The 22,940-nt window shown below is 39.3% G+C and overlaps 2 protein-coding genes across 9 annotated transcripts in view; one reads left to right on the plus strand and one right to left on the minus strand.

The window, feature by feature from the left end:
* The window catches only part of LOC125768815 (mucin-5AC), a 107,173-nt gene that overhangs the window by 54,454 nt on the left and 29,779 nt on the right, over positions 1 to 22,940 (minus strand). The window lies entirely within an intron of this gene.
* Positions 1 to 22,940, plus strand: part of LOC125768836 (nose resistant to fluoxetine protein 6-like) — a 37,793-nt gene that overhangs the window by 3,627 nt on the left and 11,226 nt on the right. For 2 of the 5 annotated variants that reach the window (XM_049437027.1, XM_049437030.1), the window contains exons 3-4: positions 1,181 to 1,343; positions 1,436 to 1,752. The exons of 1 other annotated variant lie outside the window; for it this stretch is intronic. In XM_049437027.1, the coding sequence (XP_049292984.1) occupies positions 1,181 to 1,343; positions 1,436 to 1,752 (480 nt within the window). Of the gene's footprint in view, positions 1 to 1,180; positions 1,344 to 1,435; positions 1,753 to 1,854; positions 2,028 to 2,121; positions 2,291 to 2,377; positions 2,572 to 2,637; positions 2,783 to 2,911; positions 3,790 to 22,940 lie in introns of those variants that run through there. 2 more of the 5 variants (XM_049437029.1, XM_049437026.1) reach the window with 2 other exon arrangements.

The raw sequence follows: 22,940 nt of genomic DNA on the forward strand, positions 1-22,940 counted from the left end.
AAATTAAAATTAAAACTTGATTTTCGATCCCATTGAACTCGCGTGGTCGGTTCGGTAAGATTGGTTCTGCATCTTCCAGAACTTTCAAATCCGGTTCTTCCTTTCCAATACGATTCCACAAACCAACGCAGACAATATGTGTACCGATGCATGAACGATCAAAACACCGTATTAACATAAGCAAGAGTTTTTGGATGACTGACTAACACATTCGTTGCAGCATAAATTAAAAACCACCAACACAAACCCAACTGATCGAACGCCGTAATATTAAGACGAGTGTGAATGTTGTTCCAACTCTATACCCTATAAAAAGAGCAAGACATATGTCGTTTGCATAAAAAACATACACCTTGACATTGGCTTTTCGATTATTGGGTCGTCAACCGAATACGCTGTGTCTTACGTGACCCGTTTCTCACGTAGGTTGCCTAAAGCTTGGGAAGTGACTTATTTTTATACTTCCGGTTTATGAAAATCATGCTCATCCACAGTCAAAAATGATGACCATAAACCTTCAACCAAATGCAATAACATAACCGCCTCGCCTCGTGTGTTTGACATTTCTTTGCATATTTTTCAAAACACAATACAAAAAACATTACGGGTAGAAACAGCTGCGGAAAAGCATCCTTGCCACATTATATCGATTTGCACACAAATGTTTATTTTCGATTGAAAATCATTTGTGTATGCTTGTTTGCCAAAGGCACATTAACAAGTACAAAATGCACCAAAGAATACCGGTCTTTTAAAATTCAGGTAAATAACTATGGCACCTTATTAAAAAAAATCAAGTTGGAAGTTCAAATTAACACGTCTTCATAACCAAACCGTAACTTATACAAGAATTAAATCTTAATGAAAACATGATAACATGAACAATTCGATGTTTTTCAAAATAATCTGAAAATACATTTACTAGAAAAGTAATCAACATTTTTTATACTGTTTTTTTTTAACATTTCTGAAACTAGTAGTATAAGTATAAACATGGAAATGTGCGATTTGTGTAATCTTGACATATGTAATAATCTTGTGAATTTATTAAAAAAAAACAGTGTTTGTGTAGTTATGAAACGCGCTGTAAGGCATTAGAAGATTTCTGTCGAACATTCCTTTACGGATTGGTTTATGTGCAGTACATTCTACAACGATTTTTCATCTTTTACATTTCAAGTACACCTTCAATCCAGGAACATTCAGAGATATTGATGAATATCGCCATAATTATTCCGAGCTGCTAGAAAAGTGTGTCAACGTTGAGCTGATCGATGAATACGGCTTAAAAGCACAAACGGAGATAGAATACTGCGATAGCAACGCAATATCTTATCCAATAGGTAAGAAAGAAAATGTATTATTTATTGTAAATTTACGAATATCAATGTAGCACATTTTATTTTTCCGCTTGAACACATTTTCTATTTTCCAGACTGGTTGGAAATAACCTTTCTAGTGCTCGCAATAACCATCGCCGGCATAGTGCTAGCCTCGAGTGTGTACGATTTTCGGTGCAAAACAACTCATGGACTTGACCACTACAAACACGATCTGGCGACGTCGAAGCAAATGTATCTGGTGTCCTTTTCGATCATCCGAAACTGGTACCGGATCACCTCGCGCGGGGACGATCAACTTAGCCATGATTTACGGTACATTCACACCATCCGAATGATCGTCTTCATGGGAGTCACGTTGGGCCACGTCGTATTCTACGCCCAACCTAGAACAGCGTTTACCATCGAAAATGTAACGAAATGCACTGCAGATTGAATGCTATTTTCAGGACGTGTAGATACTTATTAAATAGTTGTATTTCATTTTATTCCCACGTGTTGTACATATATCAAGCGCTACAATGAATTTTCAACAATGATAATCATCAATGGTTCCCAAATAGTGACGACGTTTTTCGCCATCAGTGCCATGCTGCTTGTGCTGTTCTTCATGGATAAGGTGGAAGAAACGAAGAAAAAGGTCGGCATCTTGGAAATATGTATCATTTCCGCCGCTCGTTACGTACGGTAAGAACGCACAGCGCTGCGGAAAAGTAGAACCGAAGGTTCCTTTTATTCAGCGATCTTCTTCCGACATGTTTTCAAAACAACAAACACGCAGGTTAACACCGGTGTACGCATTTGTGATGCTTTTCGAGGCCACTTGGGTTGTTCGGTTAGGTGATGGACCTCTGTGGCAGAAGGGCTTCGAAACTGGACGAACGTACTGTCGCGCGAATTGGTGGGCGAATTTGCTCTACATCAACAATTACTACAAAGCGGACGAACCGGTAAGCGGAAGACAAACTACCCAAACCGTGCCGAGACGCAACGGTAAAGATTGACATTTGACAAGATTTGTTGTGTTTTGTATACAGTGCATGCTACATACATGGTACCTGGCCGCCGATTTCCATCTCTTTGTGTACGGACTGGTGCTGTGTGCCGTGATTGCTCGCTACCCTAAAGTACGGAACCTACTGCTCGGGACATTGGTGGTTTTGAGCTATGCCGCAACTGCCGCCATCATCTATGTGAAGGCGTACGATGCCGTTCCTATTTTTGCACCAGAGTAAGAGTAGTCCGATTAAAAGAGATTGTTGACAAAACACAAGTCTTATGATTCCGAATTTTTCAGACAAATTAGATACTTCTTCTGGTACTGGGCTGTGTACAAGGATGCCTACGTTCCAACGCACATGTATCTGGTGAACTATACCTTGGCGATTGCTTTTGCATTCTACTACAGACATCTGCTTAAAACGAGAACTAATTGTCACTGGGTAAGTTTATCGTCATATATGACCAATCAGATATCATTTTTTTGTTTGTTTTACAGTCAGGCTATACTGCATTATTTTATGTAAATAGAATAAACAATTCATTATTTCTTCTTCTTCATCATTGTACAGCTTATAAAGGTTTTCTGGTTTGGAAGCCTTCTTATGATTCCGGCACTGTTCGCGATGGGCTACATCTTCTATCACTTCGAGTTTGCGACCCCTTCACTCTGGATGGCTTTGCTGTTCCCGTTCATACGTTTACTCTACAGTGTGATCATCTTTTTCGGCGGCGTTGGACTGTCCTTTAGATTCGCAAAACTATTAACCCGACTGGCTGATATACCGTTCCACACGATCATCGGACGACTTACGTACAGTGCGTACTTATGCCATTTATGTCTAATTAAGATGTCCCTGTTCAACACGAGAAGTTTCTTCCGTTACGCCCTAATTGATATTGTAAGTCGTCCTAATATTAGTTTGTTTATTTGTGACTCATATTTTTGTTTTCAATTTGAAATTTTAATAACCTGTCCATCATCTTCTCAGGGTGCCATCTGGGCGGCTTCAATGTTACTTTCCTATCTGGTGGCATGGGTGCTCTGTCTTGTGCTAGAGTCACCCTTCGTGGCATTGCAGAGGCAACTGTTCAAACGTCATGCACGACCCTCCGACGAAACGGAGGACTCATCGAATGGAGGTGATGTCGGAACGGACACGAGCTACTGTGAACATCCTGATGAAAAGAGCTATCAGCCGAATGTGATTTTCAGCCAGCGGTTTTAACTGATAACGATGACGATTAGAACTTAGTCCACATGCCATTGTAGAGACAGTGTAGTATTAGACGCGAAATTCAAAAATTGTTTTAAATAAAAAATAATAATGCTAGCGTATGTGCTCCAATATTAATTTAGAAATAAAATCTTACAAACACTCTAATTAGATGTTTTGATATTTGAAAGAATCACACAAAAGATTTAAATGAGATTTGAAATCGGTCGTATCTAGTGTTGGGTAATGTGCTGCTGTGCACACAGTGCGCACAGCACAGCTTGGTGTGCGCACAGCACAGCACACCTATTATTGTGCTAGCACACTGCTAACACACTGCACACCTAGTACAGAGCTAACACACTGGAAGTACACTGCTAGCACACGGTTTTGGGTCCCCAAAGAACCCCCCCCCCCCCCACCCCCCCGGTCATCGCAACCACAAATTTAGGAGCCCCGAGGTTGATTAGTTAGAGCCTCCCAAAATGTCTCCCCGCCCGGTCAGCACTTTCAAAACTTCATTTCCTCCGATCAGTTACACTGGATCGTGGATCGTTCCACGCACAGCACACCGTTGAGTGTGCTTCGTGTGCGCACAGCACACCAATTTGTGCTACTTTACCCAACACTAGTCGTATCGTGTGAGAGATTGGTGCCAGCAGTTAGGGACGATTAAACTATTACGTAACGCAAAAATAACGAATTTCCGACCCCAGCTACCGTAACAAAACGTAACGCTTGAAGCATACCCACTATATTCATTAAGTTATACAGACAGGCGCAGTTCACGTCGAATCGAGCACTAATTTCTGAATCCTCCACTCCAGGGTACTTTGAGACATACTGGATTATTGCTTAAAATTAACGATCTTAAATACTAAATTTTAGCAGACTTATCAGTAATGTTTAATCTACGCGCACCACCTGTTGCTGGCTTATTTTGTAGTTACTATGCACCTAAATTGCCGATGTAGCAAAACCGTGGTACAGGTTCGTGGTGCGATTGCGTTCCATCAACGATGCATCGGCATTTTGGGCTGCGATTGATCGTAGCACCCAAATTGTTGGGTTACTGGTTAAATGGGTTAAATTGTAACCCGCGTTACTCTTCCAACTGCCCATTTTAACGATGGAAGATTATCCCTCTCTGTCTCGTCCACTGTCCATCCACTGTTTCCAGATTCAACGGAATCCAGATTCTTGGATTTTTTATAGCGATCCAGACGATTTAGATTGATGTTATCATACGACGGTTCAGGTATGGACCGGTGCTTTTTCAGACTTTTTATGACCGCATCTCACAATCCTCCAAAATTTCGGACACGTTGGGGAATGAATTGAATCTTGCGCTTGCTATGATTAAAAAAAGCCTTACAGCTACAGGAGCTCGCGAGCTGCCCCTCGAAAGTTTTTTGCGTTTTCGCATTCTATCAACGCTGGCTTTCCTTGTCGAGCCACGAAGCGCTTGAGGATTGCAAGGAAGGCCTGGGTTGATAAATTAGTTACTAATTCCACGTGTATTACCTTGGTTACTAGACAAATAAAAATTGTAAAGTAACCGTGAATAGGTGTAGATTTGCAAGGTATGAAACTATACGATATCTAGAATCCACATAGATCGACTCCAGTATTCAGGAACGGAAAGGTTGGTGTAACCCTTTCTGTGACGGTAGGTCCAGAATTTTTCACGAACTAAGATTAGAAGTAGTTGGGGACCTGTATGCAAAAAAATTACGATGGTATAAGTTCATGATTAGTAGGATAAAAAGATGATTGGGATCCAATATGATTGGATGTTTGCGGTTGTGCAATTTAACCTTCTGCCACAGATGACATAGTAGTAAAGCTCCTGACAGCTCCAGTCTTGGTAACGTCACTCTCTTTTGACTTTTGCTATTTTCTATATTTGTAACCCTTGATTTTGCACACAGTAGCTCTACTTAGATTCGTCCATCTGCGGTAATTGTTGCGCATGTAAATACAAGCACCGTATGCCCTTTCAGATGCGTCAAAGCCATGCACTTCTACGATATTCGTTTCTTCCGTAACTACTCGGCGTGGTACTGTGATATCCTTTACGTCTACTATGAGTTGCTTAAAGTGCATCCATTTCTCTCTTAGCTCCTCATTTAATGGTTCATCCAGGTTTGCACATCTTTCCCAAAGAACTTGCAAGCATTTTGCTATAATGATGATTGGCCCAATCACGATCAGAGGATCATACAGACGAGCTGCATCTCGTTCGAACCACAGTTCGTTTAGTAATTTGATTATCCTTATTCCAATTTGGGATCGTTTGAATAGACTTGTGGGGATCGATCAAAGTTCCGAGCCCATTTCCCTGTCGAAACCCTGTCGAATGTAGTAAGTTGGATAATTCTTTGCAGAGAATCCTTCCTTGGTTCACCGTGTCTGCTCTGCTAATCACATCATCCATATAAAAATCCGATCCGATGGACTGGACTTGTTGGCAAGTGTTGGAAGACGTTTTGTCATTAAATATGGAGCAGACGAGGTACCATATGTCACTGTCTTTAGTAGAAATTCTTGAATTCCACTTGCTTCAACTCCCCAACGAATGCGTTGGAGAGGGCGGTCGGTATCTTTTATCCATATTTGTCTGTGCATCTTCTCGATGTCAACCGGTAATGCGTATCTTGGGAAACGATAGCGCATTATGATACTGATCAGGTCATCTTGAATCGTTTAACGAAACTCCTGAATCTGTCGCACAAGAGGCATCAAAAACAACCCTTAGCTTGGTTATAAGCCTATCCAGGCTTAACAATGAAATGATGTGGCATAAAATACGTAGGCGATTCGCGTATACGTTCAAAACCGACTTCTGCCATATGACCTAGCTCTACGTATTCATCTAGAAATTCCTTACATTGTATTTTTCATTCTGGATTGGCTTTTAGACGATGATTCAGCGAATGGAGTCGTCGCTTTTTTATTTCGTACAAGTACCCTAACTTCTTTATCTTTAATTCATAGTTTAATAGTTATGTTACTGCGGGAACAAAGTCGGAATGCGCGTTCCGCCGCTGGTGGAATTGACCGCGCGAAGGTCGGTTAATTCCAGAAACTTCTTGCGCAAGTTTCTAATCGCCTTCAGTTAGACTGTGAACCAGGATTGACCAGGATTAGTTCCTAACGGTGGATCTGGTGTCAACTATAGGATTATTTTCCGTAGATCGGCGATCGAATGGTTCTGACAGTAGGCTGTTTATTGAAAATTCAATATAAATTCCTACTGTGGAGTGCCGCTAGAATCGCCTAACAGAAAAGACTCGTATTGTTGAGGTTCGAATTACAAATGAAGTTTATTGACAAAATTTCCTTGTTATATATTAAAAATTGTATGGTTGTGTTTGTGCCTGTACGTATACGCCTACGCATTATGGTGGTATTAGTTAATTAGATCGCGTTGGTCTTTTCCTATTTTCTTCTATTTTCATCCTAAATAAACCCATGAATTTGAATAAACGCATTCTAGGTTTTATGTTTCCGGACAACCGAATTAAAAGCGGCTAACTAATACAAGTGTATTTCACGCCTAACCCGTTTATTATTAAACCGCGGTACGTGTACTTCACATCTAACCTGTTTATTATTGAGTGCAAGTGCATTGGCACTTCACTTCTAACCTTTTTACTTGTTGCGTTAGTACGACCCTTTTGACGCGTGATCACTTTTATTGGTGCCGAGGAGCATATCGATCGCTCCAAGATCTCCACATGTCGGGTCGGCCAGCCTCATATTCGGTGGTAATTTCCATTGTTGGAAATTAGCCGTCGGAAGGTTCCACATTATCTCCACCAATACGTACAACCTCAAAGGAAATTGTACATTAGTACACTGGGACTGAATCACTACATTTACCGAATGAGGTGAGGTCTGGTTGGATTTGCCCTTTATTCCAATCCACATCGACAGGTGATCCCGTTGCCTTTGTACTCGTAATCCTTGTACTACTCGTTCGGTGATGAGGTTAACTTGCGCCCCACCATCCAGTAATGCATGTCTATGATCTTAACAGACGATCTCGTTAACTTGGCGTAGTTGTTTCTGGAACACTGACGTCAGAAGATGGCTGCTGCTGCAGATCCGCGACCTGTGCAGCATAGTGTGATGCTTCAACTTGTCCACATGTCCCAAACTAGAAGTACAATTCCTCACGCGGTGATCTGATGCCAAGCTGTTTATACAAAATCCTTTCTCCTTCACCATATCGTATCGTTGATTTACTGGCAGGTTTCAAAACGTGTGACACTTAAAGGCTGAGTGGCTATTTAGTTTGTAAAATAGGCATTTCTTTTCAATTACGTTAACTGACGCACACGTAAGCTTCCATTTTCGCCGACTGTGGTTAGTGGGTGCGTGAGACGGGAGATCCTTTAAGGGACCACGAGGCAAAGCCCGTTACACCAAAGCGTGCTTTCTTAGAAATTTCACCATTTAATCATATTTCGCTACTTCGATGGTTCTATGATGAGTTTCCCATTTCTTTTGTGTAGTGGGATCTAATTTGTCGCATAACATGTGCGCTTATAGCACGCTCCAGTCTTTTGTACAAATGCCAAACTTTGCCACCATTTTGATTGTCCGCTCGAATCCATCGATCAAAATGGTCAGCGTCTCGTAACATTCCCCCTTTACCGGTGAAATGGCGAATAACTCGCCACACTAACACCTTATTTTCGGAGCGATTTTTTTAATAGTTCCCAAGCTACACTACAATTAGCCACTGCCGTTTCCACTGCGTCGATCAACTGCGTTGCTCTTCTTTGGACACCACGTGTTTTAGATAAATTAATTTATCAAAGTCTGACAACTTCTGATGTCCGTCAATCATGCTAGTAAACGCGTTACGAAACGTATTCCACGTTTCCCAAGCGCCGTTGAAATTGGGAAGTCAAATCTCTGGTAACCGCACTTTCGATCTTGAGTTCGACACACTTGGTTCGTTCGTTTCTGAGCTACACGCACACAGCTTGATTCACGTCGTTTTAATACCATCGACATCCCGAAGCGATGTCTCGCTTCGGACAATGGAAAAACGCCTCCGACGGTTCTTCGACGACAGTTCTTGCGACAGTTCAGTGGGAGGATAATTCAGTTTGCCGACTATACATACGTTTATTACTCGAGTTAGCTGTTGCGACAACTGCTGACCATCGCTGAATGGACAACAACACGTAGGGTTAACGTTTGGAGTTAACCCAGTTTTCAGCGGGTCTTACTCAGCACAACGGCATTGGCATTGGCATCGAAGAATGGATTAATAAATTAGTTCATTTCTGGCAATCGACCGTCCCACACCCTTTTGTTTAAGGAAAGAAAACTTAACTGGCGCCCGAATAGGGACCTGACGTAAAAGTAACCAGGAAGTGTATAAGTTAAAAAAAATCCTAAAGTGAAATAACCCTGTGGTTGAAGGAGCCATTCTCAACGAAGCGAATTTTTGGACACCGTGGACAATTCCCGATTGCTGCAAGCAGGCCCCCAGTAGTCACAACGATTAAAAGGAACTTCTTGCTGTAGCTGCCGAATCTTCCCCTGGAGAAAACGTCAGATGTCGAAAGCAGCGAACTCAACTCTACTGTAAGTATATAAAAAAATCCAAATAAAAATTTGGTATTGACAAAAAATCCAAATTCAAATTTGGTATCAACTAGTTAAATTTAACAAATTATCTGTGCGAATCAGTGTGAAAGTGCTAGTGAAAAAAATGGTTAACCCAAATATCGAATCGGCATTGCGGTCTTTCGTAGACATGGGAAAAACCCCTGATTTTTTAAGGGATGTTCCGATTTTTGATGGTAATCCAAATGAGTTGATGAATTGGATCTCCGATGTAGAAGACGTGTTTGTGATGTACAGAGACATTCCTGATGACTCAGTACAATTTCACTTGATCGAGAGAACAATTCGTAGGAAGGTCAGAGGGGAAGCTTCTGATGCTCTTAATGCAAATAACGTAACGTGCAGTTGGCAACAAATAAAATCAACTTTGTTGTTGTATTACAAAGACAAGCGTGATGTAAAAACTCTCGATTACGAATTAACGTGCATAAAAAAGAGCAATTCAGAAAGCTTAAGCAGTTATTATAGTCGTGTAAACGAATTGTTAGCCGCTATAATAGCTCAAGTTCAAACGGATGGTAAATATTCAATGCATGCAAACGTCCATATTAATTACTTCAGAGAAAAAGCTTTAGACTCATTTATTAGAGGTTTAGAGAAACCGTTATCAGTTTTGTTAAAAACTGCTGATCCAAAATCCTTGAGCAAGGCCTATCAATTTTGCCTTGATTATTCCAATATGGATATGAGATCAGCACCATTTAAAAACCAATATGGTACCCAACATGCAGCGAATATACCAAAACCAAGAGATTTAGGCTATCAAGCCGAAGCTCCAAAGGTTCCACCCAGAAGAACTTTCCCACCACCAAGACCTATGCCTAGAGCAATTCCACAACCAGCTCCAAGATACCATCATCAATACAATCCTAACCCGTTTCCGAATCGACCATATGTTCCCCAAAGGCAGTATCCTGAGCCAATGGAAGTAGATAGAAGTACAAATTCACGATACGTGAATTATGGTAACAGACCTACATATGGCGAAAAACGCCCCAGACCAGCTTCAAGTCAGGAAGCTTGGCCTAAACGACAAGCACATCCGTTACAGACAGATCATTCACAGGAAGAATATATTTATGAACCTGACGAACCACCTCAGAATACACCACAACCCGAACACGATTCCCATGAAGGATCAAATAATTTCGGAGAGTACCATTTTTTAGAGTGGAAGACGAGTTGGTAGTTCCCTCATTGCCTTTTATAAACCTAAAAACTACCATTGGCAATTTTCCTTTTTTAATTGATACAGGTGCAAATGTTAATTTGATAAACCCTCAATTAGCTTATACATATGAAAATAGTAAACCATATGAATTTTCAGCTGGAGAAATTAGTGGTGCAAACAGTAAATTTTCTCCGACTAGTGCAATAGATTTGAATTTTTTTTATCCAAAAATAAAGTATAAAGACCGATTTTTGTTACATAAGTTTCACAGTTTTTTCCATGGAATAATTGGTCACGGTATGCTGAAAGCTTTAAAAGCTAATATAGATTTGGAAAATAAAGAGATAACTTTCAAAAGAGGCTCGAACAGTTTTACGATCCCGATTTCTTTTTATAGCCCGAATAATCGTTCTTCGCTAAATGTTTTTCGAACCTCTCATCTCTCTGAATTAGAGTTAGGAAAGCTCAAAAATATTTTAAATCATAACAACAATGCATTTTATAAACCTGACACCAAATTAACCTGCTCAACCAATGTTGAATGTGGAATCAACACCACGGATAACTCGCCAATTCACCAACGTGTTTATCCTTACCCCGCTGCGTATACCGAAGAAGTACGAAAACAGGTGGACAAGCTATTGGCGGACGGGATAATTAGACCATCTCGCTCGGCTTGGACATCGCCAGTATGGATCGTACCAAAAAAAACGGATGCATCAGGGGAAAAAAAATTTAGAATGGTGATTGATTACCGTATGCTTAATGCCAAAACTATCTCGGAAAAATACCCAATGCCTGAGATAAATTACGTCATAGACCAATTGAAAGGACAGCAATACTTTTCTACACTGGATTTAGCATCAGGGTTTCACCAAATCAGAATGAAAGAATCGGACATAGAGAAAACGGCATTTGCCATAAATAATGGTAAATATGAATTCACTAGAATGCCATTTGGCCTCAAAAATGCTCCAGCAATCTTCCAGAGAGCAATTGATGATATTTTGCGTAATTTTATTGGAAAAATCTGCTACGTCTATATAGACGATGTGATAGTTTTTGGTAGAGATTTAGAGGAACATTTGAAAAATTTAAACACCATTTTGAACACACTAAATCAAGCAGGATTGAAAATTCAATTAGATAAGTCAGAATTCTTAAAGAAGGAAGTAGAATTTCTCGGTTTTATTGTTTGCTCTGACGGGATAAAACCTAATCAAAATAAAATCGATGTAATTTCTAAATACCCCGTGCCCAAAAACATGAAAGAGCTTCGTGCCTTTCTGGGATTGATGGGCTACTATCGGCGATTTGTCAAAGATTTTGCTAAAATCGCAAAACCTTTGACAAATATTTTAAGGGGGAAGGGTTCTGACACTTCTAAACAAAAAATTTCATTAAACCAACAAGAAATAGACTGTTTCAATAAAATGAAGCAAATATTATCATCAAATGATATTCTTATCTATCCCGATTTCAATAAACCATTCATTCTGACTACCGATGCTTCAGATTTTGCTGTTGGAGCTGTGCTCTCTCAAGGTGAATTAGGTAAAGATAAACCTATTCACTTCGCTTCAAGAACCCTCTCCAAAACAGAAGAGAAATATTCCGTACCTGAGAAAGAAATGCTTGCTATATTTTGGTCTTTACAAACATTTAGGAATTATTTGTATGGTACCAAACTCAAAATATTAACGGATCACCAACCACTCACTTTTGCTCTGTCTCCAAAGAACACGAATGCCAAACTGAAGCGCTGGAAAGCCTATTTGGAGGAACACGATTATGAGATTATGTACAAACCTGGTAAAGGTAACGTTGTTGCAGACGCCCTCAGCAGAATAGTGTTTTCTATGACGGGTACGCAACACTCGTCCGATACCAGTGATGATTTTTATATAATCTCAACCGAAGCACCACTGAACGTCTTTCATAACCAAATAATTGTAAAAAAAGGAAATTATAACATTCTTATCGAAAATCCATTCCCCAATTTTACACGGACTACAGTTTATACAAATACATTAACGGAACCATCTATATTGCAGATTTTAAAGGACCATACAGTACTTACAAAAATAAACGGAATTCTAACAAGCGAAGAGATAATGGGAAAAATTCAAGAAGTTTATAGGAAACATTTCGGAAACCAAAAGCTTCTTAAGATCCGTTTTACTCAAAAACTTCTGGAGGATGTAGCGGATGAAAGCCAACAATCCAAAATTATAATAAATGAACACAATAGAGCACATAGAGGAGTGGAGGAAAATAAGCTACAAATTTTGCGTAAATTTTATTTTCCGAAGCTACTTTCCAAAATCAAACATATTGTTTCCAATTGCAGCATCTGTAATGAAAACAAATATGACCGTATTCCGATTAAGTGCCTCCAACAAGAAACACCGATCCCAACAGCACCATTTGAAATTGCCCATATCGACATAATGTTTTTGGAGAAGCATTATTTCTTAACTTATATAGACAAATTTTCAAAATTCGCACAAGTTAAGTTGATTCAATCGCGAGCAGCCGTAGATATCATTTCGGCAGTTAAGGACATGTTATTAAAATACCATCCACCAAAGATACTAGTGATGGATGGCGAAAAATCATTTGGCACTCAGGATTTAACCGACTTTTATCAAAATTACCAAATTCAAGTTTATTTGACAGCCACAGGCCGTAGTGAAATGAACGGAGTGATAGAAAGGTTTCATTCAACCATCCTCGAAATCTATCGTATCACGAAGTTCGAACAAAAACACCTACCCGTTCCTGACCTAATCCAAGCTTCAGTACATAAATACAATTCATCCATTCATTCCACCATCAAACACACTCCGTACGAAGTAATCCTACCCTCCATTCGTTCCTCCATAATCTGCGAAGAAGTTCATAGACATCTAAAATCAAAACAAGCAAAGGATCTTTTGGCCCACAATAAGGGAAAACAGGAGAAAACTATTCCAACAGACAAAATAATTTTTGAAAAAACTAGAGCCAGATTAAAACACAAACCAAGATATAAGAAAATTCAAATTAAACAGGTTAACAGAAGCACCGTAATTACAGACAACTCTCGCAAAGTCCATAAAAATGATTTGAAAATACGATAACAAAAAATATGAACACCTAATCACAATTATACTAATTACAGTAAACAATTTTCTCCTCATTGCAGTCTGTTAGGTTTGATATGTTTGCTGAACGGCCAAAGGATAACCATAAACAGAGTAGATAACGAACCAATAATAGGTATCGATTTAGGACCAGCTAGAATCGGAATTGACAGCTACAATTATATTCACCACTATAACATTACGGCATATAAATTTTATACAGAATCAATAAGAGGCGATTTTAACAAAATAGAATCAAATCAATTTACCATCATCATTCAGAATCAGTTAGAACATCTAAATTCGTTATTTAGGAAACTTCTGCCGAACAAACGTTTCAAACGTTGGGACTCAGTGGGAACTGTTTGGAAATATATAGCAGGTAACCCCGATGCTAACGACTTAAGGCTTATCAATAGCTCGTTAAACGACTTGATTGACAATAATAATAAACAAATAGCCATCAATAGACAGTTCAATAATAAAATCAAAGATTTAGCTTCCAGTACATCCAAAGTAATTAAACAATTCCGATCAGAATCCATCGAAATTCATTCAATTAATATTTACATACACCTTGAAAAAATTATACAATCAATTCAGGCAATATTAGATAGCATAATATTAACTAAGTCGAACATTGTTAATGAAAAAATATTGTCAGATTTCGAAATCGAATTAATTCAGAAAAATTTGGAAGCTGAGAACATCCCATTCGCTACAAGAGCCGAAGCTTTGACATATGTCGATACATCGATCGCCACCAACAACCGAGAAATAGTTTTGCTGATAAAGACCCCTAAGCTTGACCCCAGAATATTCCGAAAAATCAGACTCCATCCTGTATTGTATCATCAAGGGAAAGTCCATTTGTACCACAACACCTATATAGTCCACAAGAACAACAGCTACAGAGTTAGCAATCTGATTCCATACATTTTCCCCATTAGCACAATAGAGTTGGACGAGTCTGAATGTATACCCAAACTGATCAGAGCAGAACAAGCATCTTGTGACTTCACGATGAGCCCCGCAACGTTTGAAGTGTTACGAATAGATGACCAGGCCATATTGGTAAACTCCGTACGCAACTTCACCTTGCACAACAATTGCGGCACAAGCAACAGAAGTCTGACCGGATCGTTCATAGTCAGATTCAACTCGTGCGACTTATGGATCAACGGCAATAAATACTCCTCAAAGGTTATAGATGTGATGGCCAACCTATCGTTGTACCAGCTGGATGGAGTACCCTTAGTAAAAAAACAGGAAATCTTCAATATGAGTATGGAACAGCTGCTAGACCTGCATTTAGAAACGAGGAAAGAGTTGGAACATATCCGTTTGCAGAATGACTCTTTTTCTTTTTCTCTCGACTGGCCATCCATTACCGTTTTTGGAGGAATGTTAATCCCACTCGTCATATTTGTTGCTGTATTGCTGTTTTGCACTTTCCGTCGAAGAAAAAATAACGCAAACGTCGTGCTAACTGTGGAGCATTCACCGACCATCGATTCACCATCAAACGGCTACCAGACCTTCCCCAATCGGAGTTATGTTCCGGAGACGTCAGCAACTTAAGGGGGGGCGAGTTAGCTGTTGCGACAACTGCTGACCATCGCTGAATGGACAACAACACGTAGGGTTAACGTTTGGAGTTAACCCAGTTTTCAGCGGGTCTTACTCAGCACAACGGCATTGGCATTGGCATCGAAGAATGGATTAATAAATTAGTTCATTTCTGGCAATCGACCGTCCCACACCCTTTTGTTTAAGGAAAGAAAACTTAACTGGCGCCCGAATAGGGACCTGACGTAAAAGTAACCAGGAAGTGTATAAGTTAAAAAAAATCCTAAAGTGAAATAACCCTGTGGTTGAAGGAGCCATTCTCAACGAAGCGAATTTTTGGACACCGTGGACAATTCCCGATTGCTGCAAGCAGGCCCCCAGTAGTCACAACGATTAAAAGGAACTTCTTGCTGTAGCTGCCGAATCTTCCCCTGGAGAAAACGTCAGATGTCGAAAGCAGCGAACTCAACTCTACTGTAAGTATATAAAAAAATCCAAATAAAAATTTGGTATTGACAAAAAATCCAAATTCAAATTTGGTATCAACTAGTTAAATTTAACAAATTATCTGTGCGAATCAGTGTGAAAGTGCTAGTGAAAAAAATGGTTAACCCAAATATCGAATCGGCATTGCGGTCTTTCGTAGACATGGGAAAAACCCCTGATTTTTTAAGGGATGTTCCGATTTTTGATGGTAATCCAAATGAGTTGATGAATTGGATCTCCGATGTAGAAGACGTGTTTGTGATGTACAGAGACATTCCTGATGACTCAGTACAATTTCACTTGATCGAGAGAACAATTCGTAGGAAGGTCAGAGGGGAAGCTTCTGATGCTCTTAATGCAAATAACGTAACGTGCAGTTGGCAACAAATAAAATCAACTTTGTTGTTGTATTACAAAGACAAGCGTGATGTAAAAACTCTCGATTACGAATTAACGTGCATAAAAAAGAGCAATTCAGAAAGCTTAAGCAGTTATTATAGTCGTGTAAACGAATTGTTAGCCGCTATAATAGCTCAAGTTCAAACGGATGGTAAATATTCAATGCATGCAAACGTCCATATTAATTACTTCAGAGAAAAAGCTTTAGACTCATTTATTAGAGGTTTAGAGAAACCGTTATCAGTTTTGTTAAAAACTGCTGATCCAAAATCCTTGAGCAAGGCCTATCAATTTTGCCTTGATTATTCCAATATGGATATGAGATCAGCACCATTTAAAAACCAATATGGTACCCAACATGCAGCGAATATACCAAAACCAAGAGATTTAGGCTATCAAGCCGAAGCTCCAAAGGTTCCACCCAGAAGAACTTTCCCACCACCAAGACCTATGCCTAGAGCAATTCCACAACCAGCTCCAAGATACCATCATCAATACAATCCTAACCCGTTTCCGAATCGACCATATGTTCCCCAAAGGCAGTATCCTGAGCCAATGGAAGTAGATAGAAGTACAAATTCACGATACGTGAATTATGGTAACAGACCTACATATGGCGAAAAACGCCCCAGACCAGCTTCAAGTCAGGAAGCTTGGCCTAAACGACAAGCACATCCGTTACAGACAGATCATTCACAGGAAGAATATATTTATGAACCTGACGAACCACCTCAGAATACACCACAACCCGAACACGATTCCCATGAAGGATCAAATAATTTCGGAGAGTACCATTTTTTAGAGTGGAAGACGAGTTGGTAGTTCCCTCATTGCCTTTTATAAACCTAAAAACTACCATTGGCAATTTTCCTTTTTTAATTGATACAGGTGCAAATGTTAATTTGATAAACCCTCAATTAGCTTATACATATGAAAATAGTAAACCATATGAATTTTCAGCTGGAGAAATTAGTGGTGCAAACAGTAAATTTTCTCCGACTAGTGCAATAGATTTGAATTTTTTTTATCCAAAAATAAAGTATAAAGACCGATTTTTGTTACATAAGTTTCACAGTTTTTTCCATGGAATAATTGGTCACGGTATGCTGAAAGCTTTAAAAGCTAATATAGATTTGGAAAATAAAGAGATAACTTTCAAAAGAGGCTCGAACAGTTTTACGATCCCGATTTCTTTTTATAGCCCGAATAATCGTTCTTCGCTAAATGTTTTTCGAACCTCTCATCTCTCTGAATTAGAGTTAGGAAAGCTCAAAAATATTTTAAATCATAACAACAATGCATTTTATAAACCTGACACCAAATTAACCTGCTCAACCAATGTTGAATGTGGAATCAACACCACGGATAACTCGCCAATTCACCAACGTGTTTATCCTTACCCCGCTGCGTATACCGAAGAAGTACGAAAACAGGTGGACAAGCTATTGGCGGACGGGATAATTAGACCATCTCGCTCGGCTTGGACATCGCCAGTATGGATCGTACCAAAAAAAACGGATGCATCAGGGGAAAAAAAATTTAGAATGGTGATTGATTACCGTATGCTTAATGCCAAAACTATCTCGGAAAAATACCCAATGCCTGAGATAAATTACGTCATAGACCAATTGAAAGGACAGCAATACTTTTCTACACTGGATTTAGCATCAGGGTTTCACCAAATCAGAATGAAAGAATCGGACATAGAGAAAACGGCATTTGCCATAAATAATGGTAAATATGAATTCACTAGAATGCCATTTGGCCTCAAAAATGCTCCAGCAATCTTCCAGAGAGCAATTGATGATATTTTGCGTAATTTTATTGGAAAAATCTGCTACGTCTATATAGACGATGTGATAGTTTTTGGTAGAGATTTAGAGGAACATTTGAAAAATTTAAACACCATTTTGAACACACTAAATCAAGCAGGATTGAAAATTCAATTAGATAAGTCAGAATTCTTAAAGAAGGAAGTAGAATTTCTCGGTTTTATTGTTTGCTCTGACGGGATAAAACCTAATCAAAATAAAATCGATGTAATTTCTAAATACCCCGTGCCCAAAAACATGAAAGAGCTTCGTGCCTTTCTGGGATTGATGGGCTACTATCGGCGATTTGTCAAAGATTTTGCTAAAATCGCAAAACCTTTGACAAATATTTTAAGGGGGAAGGGTTCTGACACTTCTAAACAAAAAATTTCATTAAACCAACAAGAAATAGACTGTTTCAATAAAATGAAGCAAATATTATCATCAAATGATATTCTTATCTATCCCGATTTCAATAAACCATTCATTCTGACTACCGATGCTTCAGATTTTGCTGTTGGAGCTGTGCTCTCTCAAGGTGAATTAGGTAAAGATAAACCTATTCACTTCGCTTCAAGAACCCTCTCCAAAACAGAAGAGAAATATTCCGTACCTGAGAAAGAAATGCTTGCTATATTTTGGTCTTTACAAACATTTAGGAATTATTTGTATGGTACCAAACTCAAAATATTAACGGATCACCAACCACTCACTTTTGCTCTGTCTCCAAAGAACACGAATGCCAAACTGAAGCGCTGGAAAGCCTATTTGGAGGAACACGATTATGAGATTATGTACAAACCTGGTAAAGGTAACGTTGTTGCAGACGCCCTCAGCAGAATAGTGTTTTCTATGACGGGTACGCAACACTCGTCCGATACCAGTGATGATTTTTATATAATCTCAACCGAAGCACCACTGAACGTCTTTCATAACCAAATAATTGTAAAAAAAGGAAATTATAACATTCTTATCGAAAATCCATTCCCCAATTTTACACGGACTACAGTTTATACAAATACATTAACGGAACCATCTATATTGCAGATTTTAAAGGACCATACAGTACTTACAAAAATAAACGGAATTCTAACAAGCGAAGAGATAATGGGAAAAATTCAAGAAGTTTATAGGAAACATTTCGGAAACCAAAAGCTTCTTAAGATCCGTTTTACTCAAAAACTTCTGGAGGATGTAGCGGATGAAAGCCAACAATCCAAAATTATAATAAATGAACACAATAGAGCACATAGAGGAGTGGAGGAAAATAAGCTACAAATTTTGCGTAAATTTTATTTTCCGAAGCTACTTTCCAAAATCAAACATATTGTTTCCAATTGCAGCATCTGTAATGAAAACAAATATGACCGTATTCCGATTAAGTGCCTCCAACAAGAAACACCGATCCCAACAGCACCATTTGAAATTGCCCATATCGACATAATGTTTTTGGAGAAGCATTATTTCTTAACTTATATAGACAAATTTTCAAAATTCGCACAAGTTAAGTTGATTCAATCGCGAGCAGCCGTAGATATCATTTCGGCAGTTAAGGACATGTTATTAAAATACCATCCACCAAAGATACTAGTGATGGATGGCGAAAAATCATTTGGCACTCAGGATTTAACCGACTTTTATCAAAATTACCAAATTCAAGTTTATTTGACAGCCACAGGCCGTAGTGAAATGAACGGAGTGATAGAAAGGTTTCATTCAACCATCCTCGAAATCTATCGTATCACGAAGTTCGAACAAAAACACCTACCCGTTCCTGACCTAATCCAAGCTTCAGTACATAAATACAATTCATCCATTCATTCCACCATCAAACACACTCCGTACGAAGTAATCCTACCCTCCATTCGTTCCTCCATAATCTGCGAAGAAGTTCATAGACATCTAAAATCAAAACAAGCAAAGGATCTTTTGGCCCACAATAAGGGAAAACAGGAGAAAACTATTCCAACAGACAAAATAATTTTTGAAAAAACTAGAGCCAGATTAAAACACAAACCAAGATATAAGAAAATTCAAATTAAACAGGTTAACAGAAGCACCGTAATTACAGACAACTCTCGCAAAGTCCATAAAAATGATTTGAAAATACGATAACAAAAAATATGAACACCTAATCACAATTATACTAATTACAGTAAACAATTTTCTCCTCATTGCAGTCTGTTAGGTTTGATATGTTTGCTGAACGGCCAAAGGATAACCATAAACAGAGTAGATAACGAACCAATAATAGGTATCGATTTAGGACCAGCTAGAATCGGAATTGACAGCTACAATTATATTCACCACTATAACATTACGGCATATAAATTTTATACAGAATCAATAAGAGGCGATTTTAACAAAATAGAATCAAATCAATTTACCATCATCATTCAGAATCAGTTAGAACATCTAAATTCGTTATTTAGGAAACTTCTGCCGAACAAACGTTTCAAACGTTGGGACTCAGTGGGAACTGTTTGGAAATATATAGCAGGTAACCCCGATGCTAACGACTTAAGGCTTATCAATAGCTCGTTAAACGACTTGATTGACAATAATAATAAACAAATAGCCATCAATAGACAGTTCAATAATAAAATCAAAGATTTAGCTTCCAGTACATCCAAAGTAATTAAACAATTCCGATCAGAATCCATCGAAATTCATTCAATTAATATTTACATACACCTTGAAAAAATTATACAATCAATTCAGGCAATATTAGATAGCATAATATTAACTAAGTCGAACATTGTTAATGAAAAAATATTGTCAGATTTCGAAATCGAATTAATTCAGAAAAATTTGGAAGCTGAGAACATCCCATTCGCTACAAGAGCCGAAGCTTTGACATATGTCGATACATCGATCGCCACCAACAACCGAGAAATAGTTTTGCTGATAAAGACCCCTAAGCTTGACCCCAGAATATTCCGAAAAATCAGACTCCATCCTGTATTGTATCATCAAGGGAAAGTCCATTTGTACCACAACACCTATATAGTCCACAAGAACAACAGCTACAGAGTTAGCAATCTGATTCCATACATTTTCCCCATTAGCACAATAGAGTTGGACGAGTCTGAATGTATACCCAAACTGATCAGAGCAGAACAAGCATCTTGTGACTTCACGATGAGCCCCGCAACGTTTGAAGTGTTACGAATAGATGACCAGGCCATATTGGTAAACTCCGTACGCAACTTCACCTTGCACAACAATTGCGGCACAAGCAACAGAAGTCTGACCGGATCGTTCATAGTCAGATTCAACTCGTGCGACTTATGGATCAACGGCAATAAATACTCCTCAAAGGTTATAGATGTGATGGCCAACCTATCGTTGTACCAGCTGGATGGAGTACCCTTAGTAAAAAAACAGGAAATCTTCAATATGAGTATGGAACAGCTGCTAGACCTGCATTTAGAAACGAGGAAAGAGTTGGAACATATCCGTTTGCAGAATGACTCTTTTTCTTTTTCTCTCGACTGGCCATCCATTACCGTTTTTGGAGGAATGTTAATCCCACTCGTCATATTTGTTGCTGTATTGCTGTTTTGCACTTTCCGTCGAAGAAAAAATAACGCAAACGTCGTGCTAACTGTGGAGCATTCACCGACCATCGATTCACCATCAAACGGCTACCAGACCTTCCCCAATCGGAGTTATGTTCCGGAGACGTCAGCAACTTAAGGGGGGGCGAGTTAGCTGTTGCGACAACTGCTGACCATCGCTGAATGGACAACAACACGTAGGGTTAACGTTTGGAGTTAACCCAGTTTTCAGCGGGTCTTACTCAGCACAACGGCATTGGCATTGGCATCGAAGAATGGATTAATAAATTAGTTCATTTCTGGCAATCGACCGTCCCACACCCTTTTGTTTAAGGAAAGAAAACTTAACTCTCGTACTGAAACTGCCAGTAATACACGTACCAACACAATAGCATGTTTACCGCAGGAAACGCTGATGTGCTCTCCCGTTTGATGGATCGACACGAGAAGCCGGAACATGACTTTGTTATTGCCAGCATCGAGCTTGACAACGACGTCGGAGCCGTAGTGAAAAATGCAGTGAGGATTTTGCCACTTGCATTTCAGGACGTAGTGCGCGAGTCGCGAAAAGATCCAGTGCTTCGGATTTTGTTTTATTACGTCCAGAATGGATGGCCTACGAGATTGGAAGGGCGTGAAATGCAAATCTATCACGCGAGACGTGATTCTCTTTCAACAGTAGAGGGTTGCATTATTTTTGGAGATCGTTTAGTTATCCCTACTTCGCAACGTCATCATGTATTAGAGATGATGCACCGTGGTCATCCAGGGATTGAGCGAATGAAAGGAGTTGCACGAAGCTATGTATATTGGCCAAGAATAGATGCAAATTTTGAAAATATGGTGAAGACCTGTAAATCGTGCGCTTCTGCGGCTAAGTCTCCAGTTCATCACACTCCAACGCTTTGGCAGAAAACTGAAGCACCTTGGCAGCGGATACATATTGATTATGCTGGGCCGATTGATGATATGTACTTTCTTCTAGTGATTGATACATAAATGGCCCGAAATACCGAGTAGTGGATACAACTCAAATATCTGCATCCGCGACAGTCGCTATTTTGAGAGGATTGTGTGCAAGATTCGGATTTCCTAACACGATTGTAAGCGACAACGGAAGGGAGTTTACGAGTGCAGTTTTTGCCGACTTCTGCAATACCAACGGAATAGAGCATATAAGAACTGCCCCATACCATCCGCAATCCAATGGTCAAGCGGAACGATTTGTGGACTCGTTCAAAAGAGCACTAAAGAAAATTAAGGTGGGAGAGGTGTCGTTACAGGAGGCCTTAGACATATTTCTCCTAACATACAGAAGTACACGCTAATACTTCCTAATTGGAAGGAATGCAAACCCCGGCAGAAGTAATATTTGGTCGCTGAATTCGAACTTGTCTAGAGTTGCTGCGCCCACCTGTAAGAGTTTCTCTTATGAACGATTATGCACAGTCCCGTTTTAGGAAATTGGTTGGTTGGTTGGTGAACCAGTTTATGCGAAGAAACCATTACAACACATGGAGTTGGGTGCCTGCAGTTATTGATAAGCGGATAGGGAAGGTGGTGTACCAAGTGGTGAACGTGTCTGGAAATCTCTGGCGTTCACATATCAACCAG

This window comes from Anopheles funestus, chromosome 3RL, assembly GCF_943734845.2.
Source record: "Anopheles funestus chromosome 3RL, idAnoFuneDA-416_04, whole genome shotgun sequence".
In the NCBI taxonomy this organism is placed as follows: Eukaryota; Metazoa; Arthropoda; class Insecta; order Diptera; family Culicidae; genus Anopheles; species Anopheles funestus.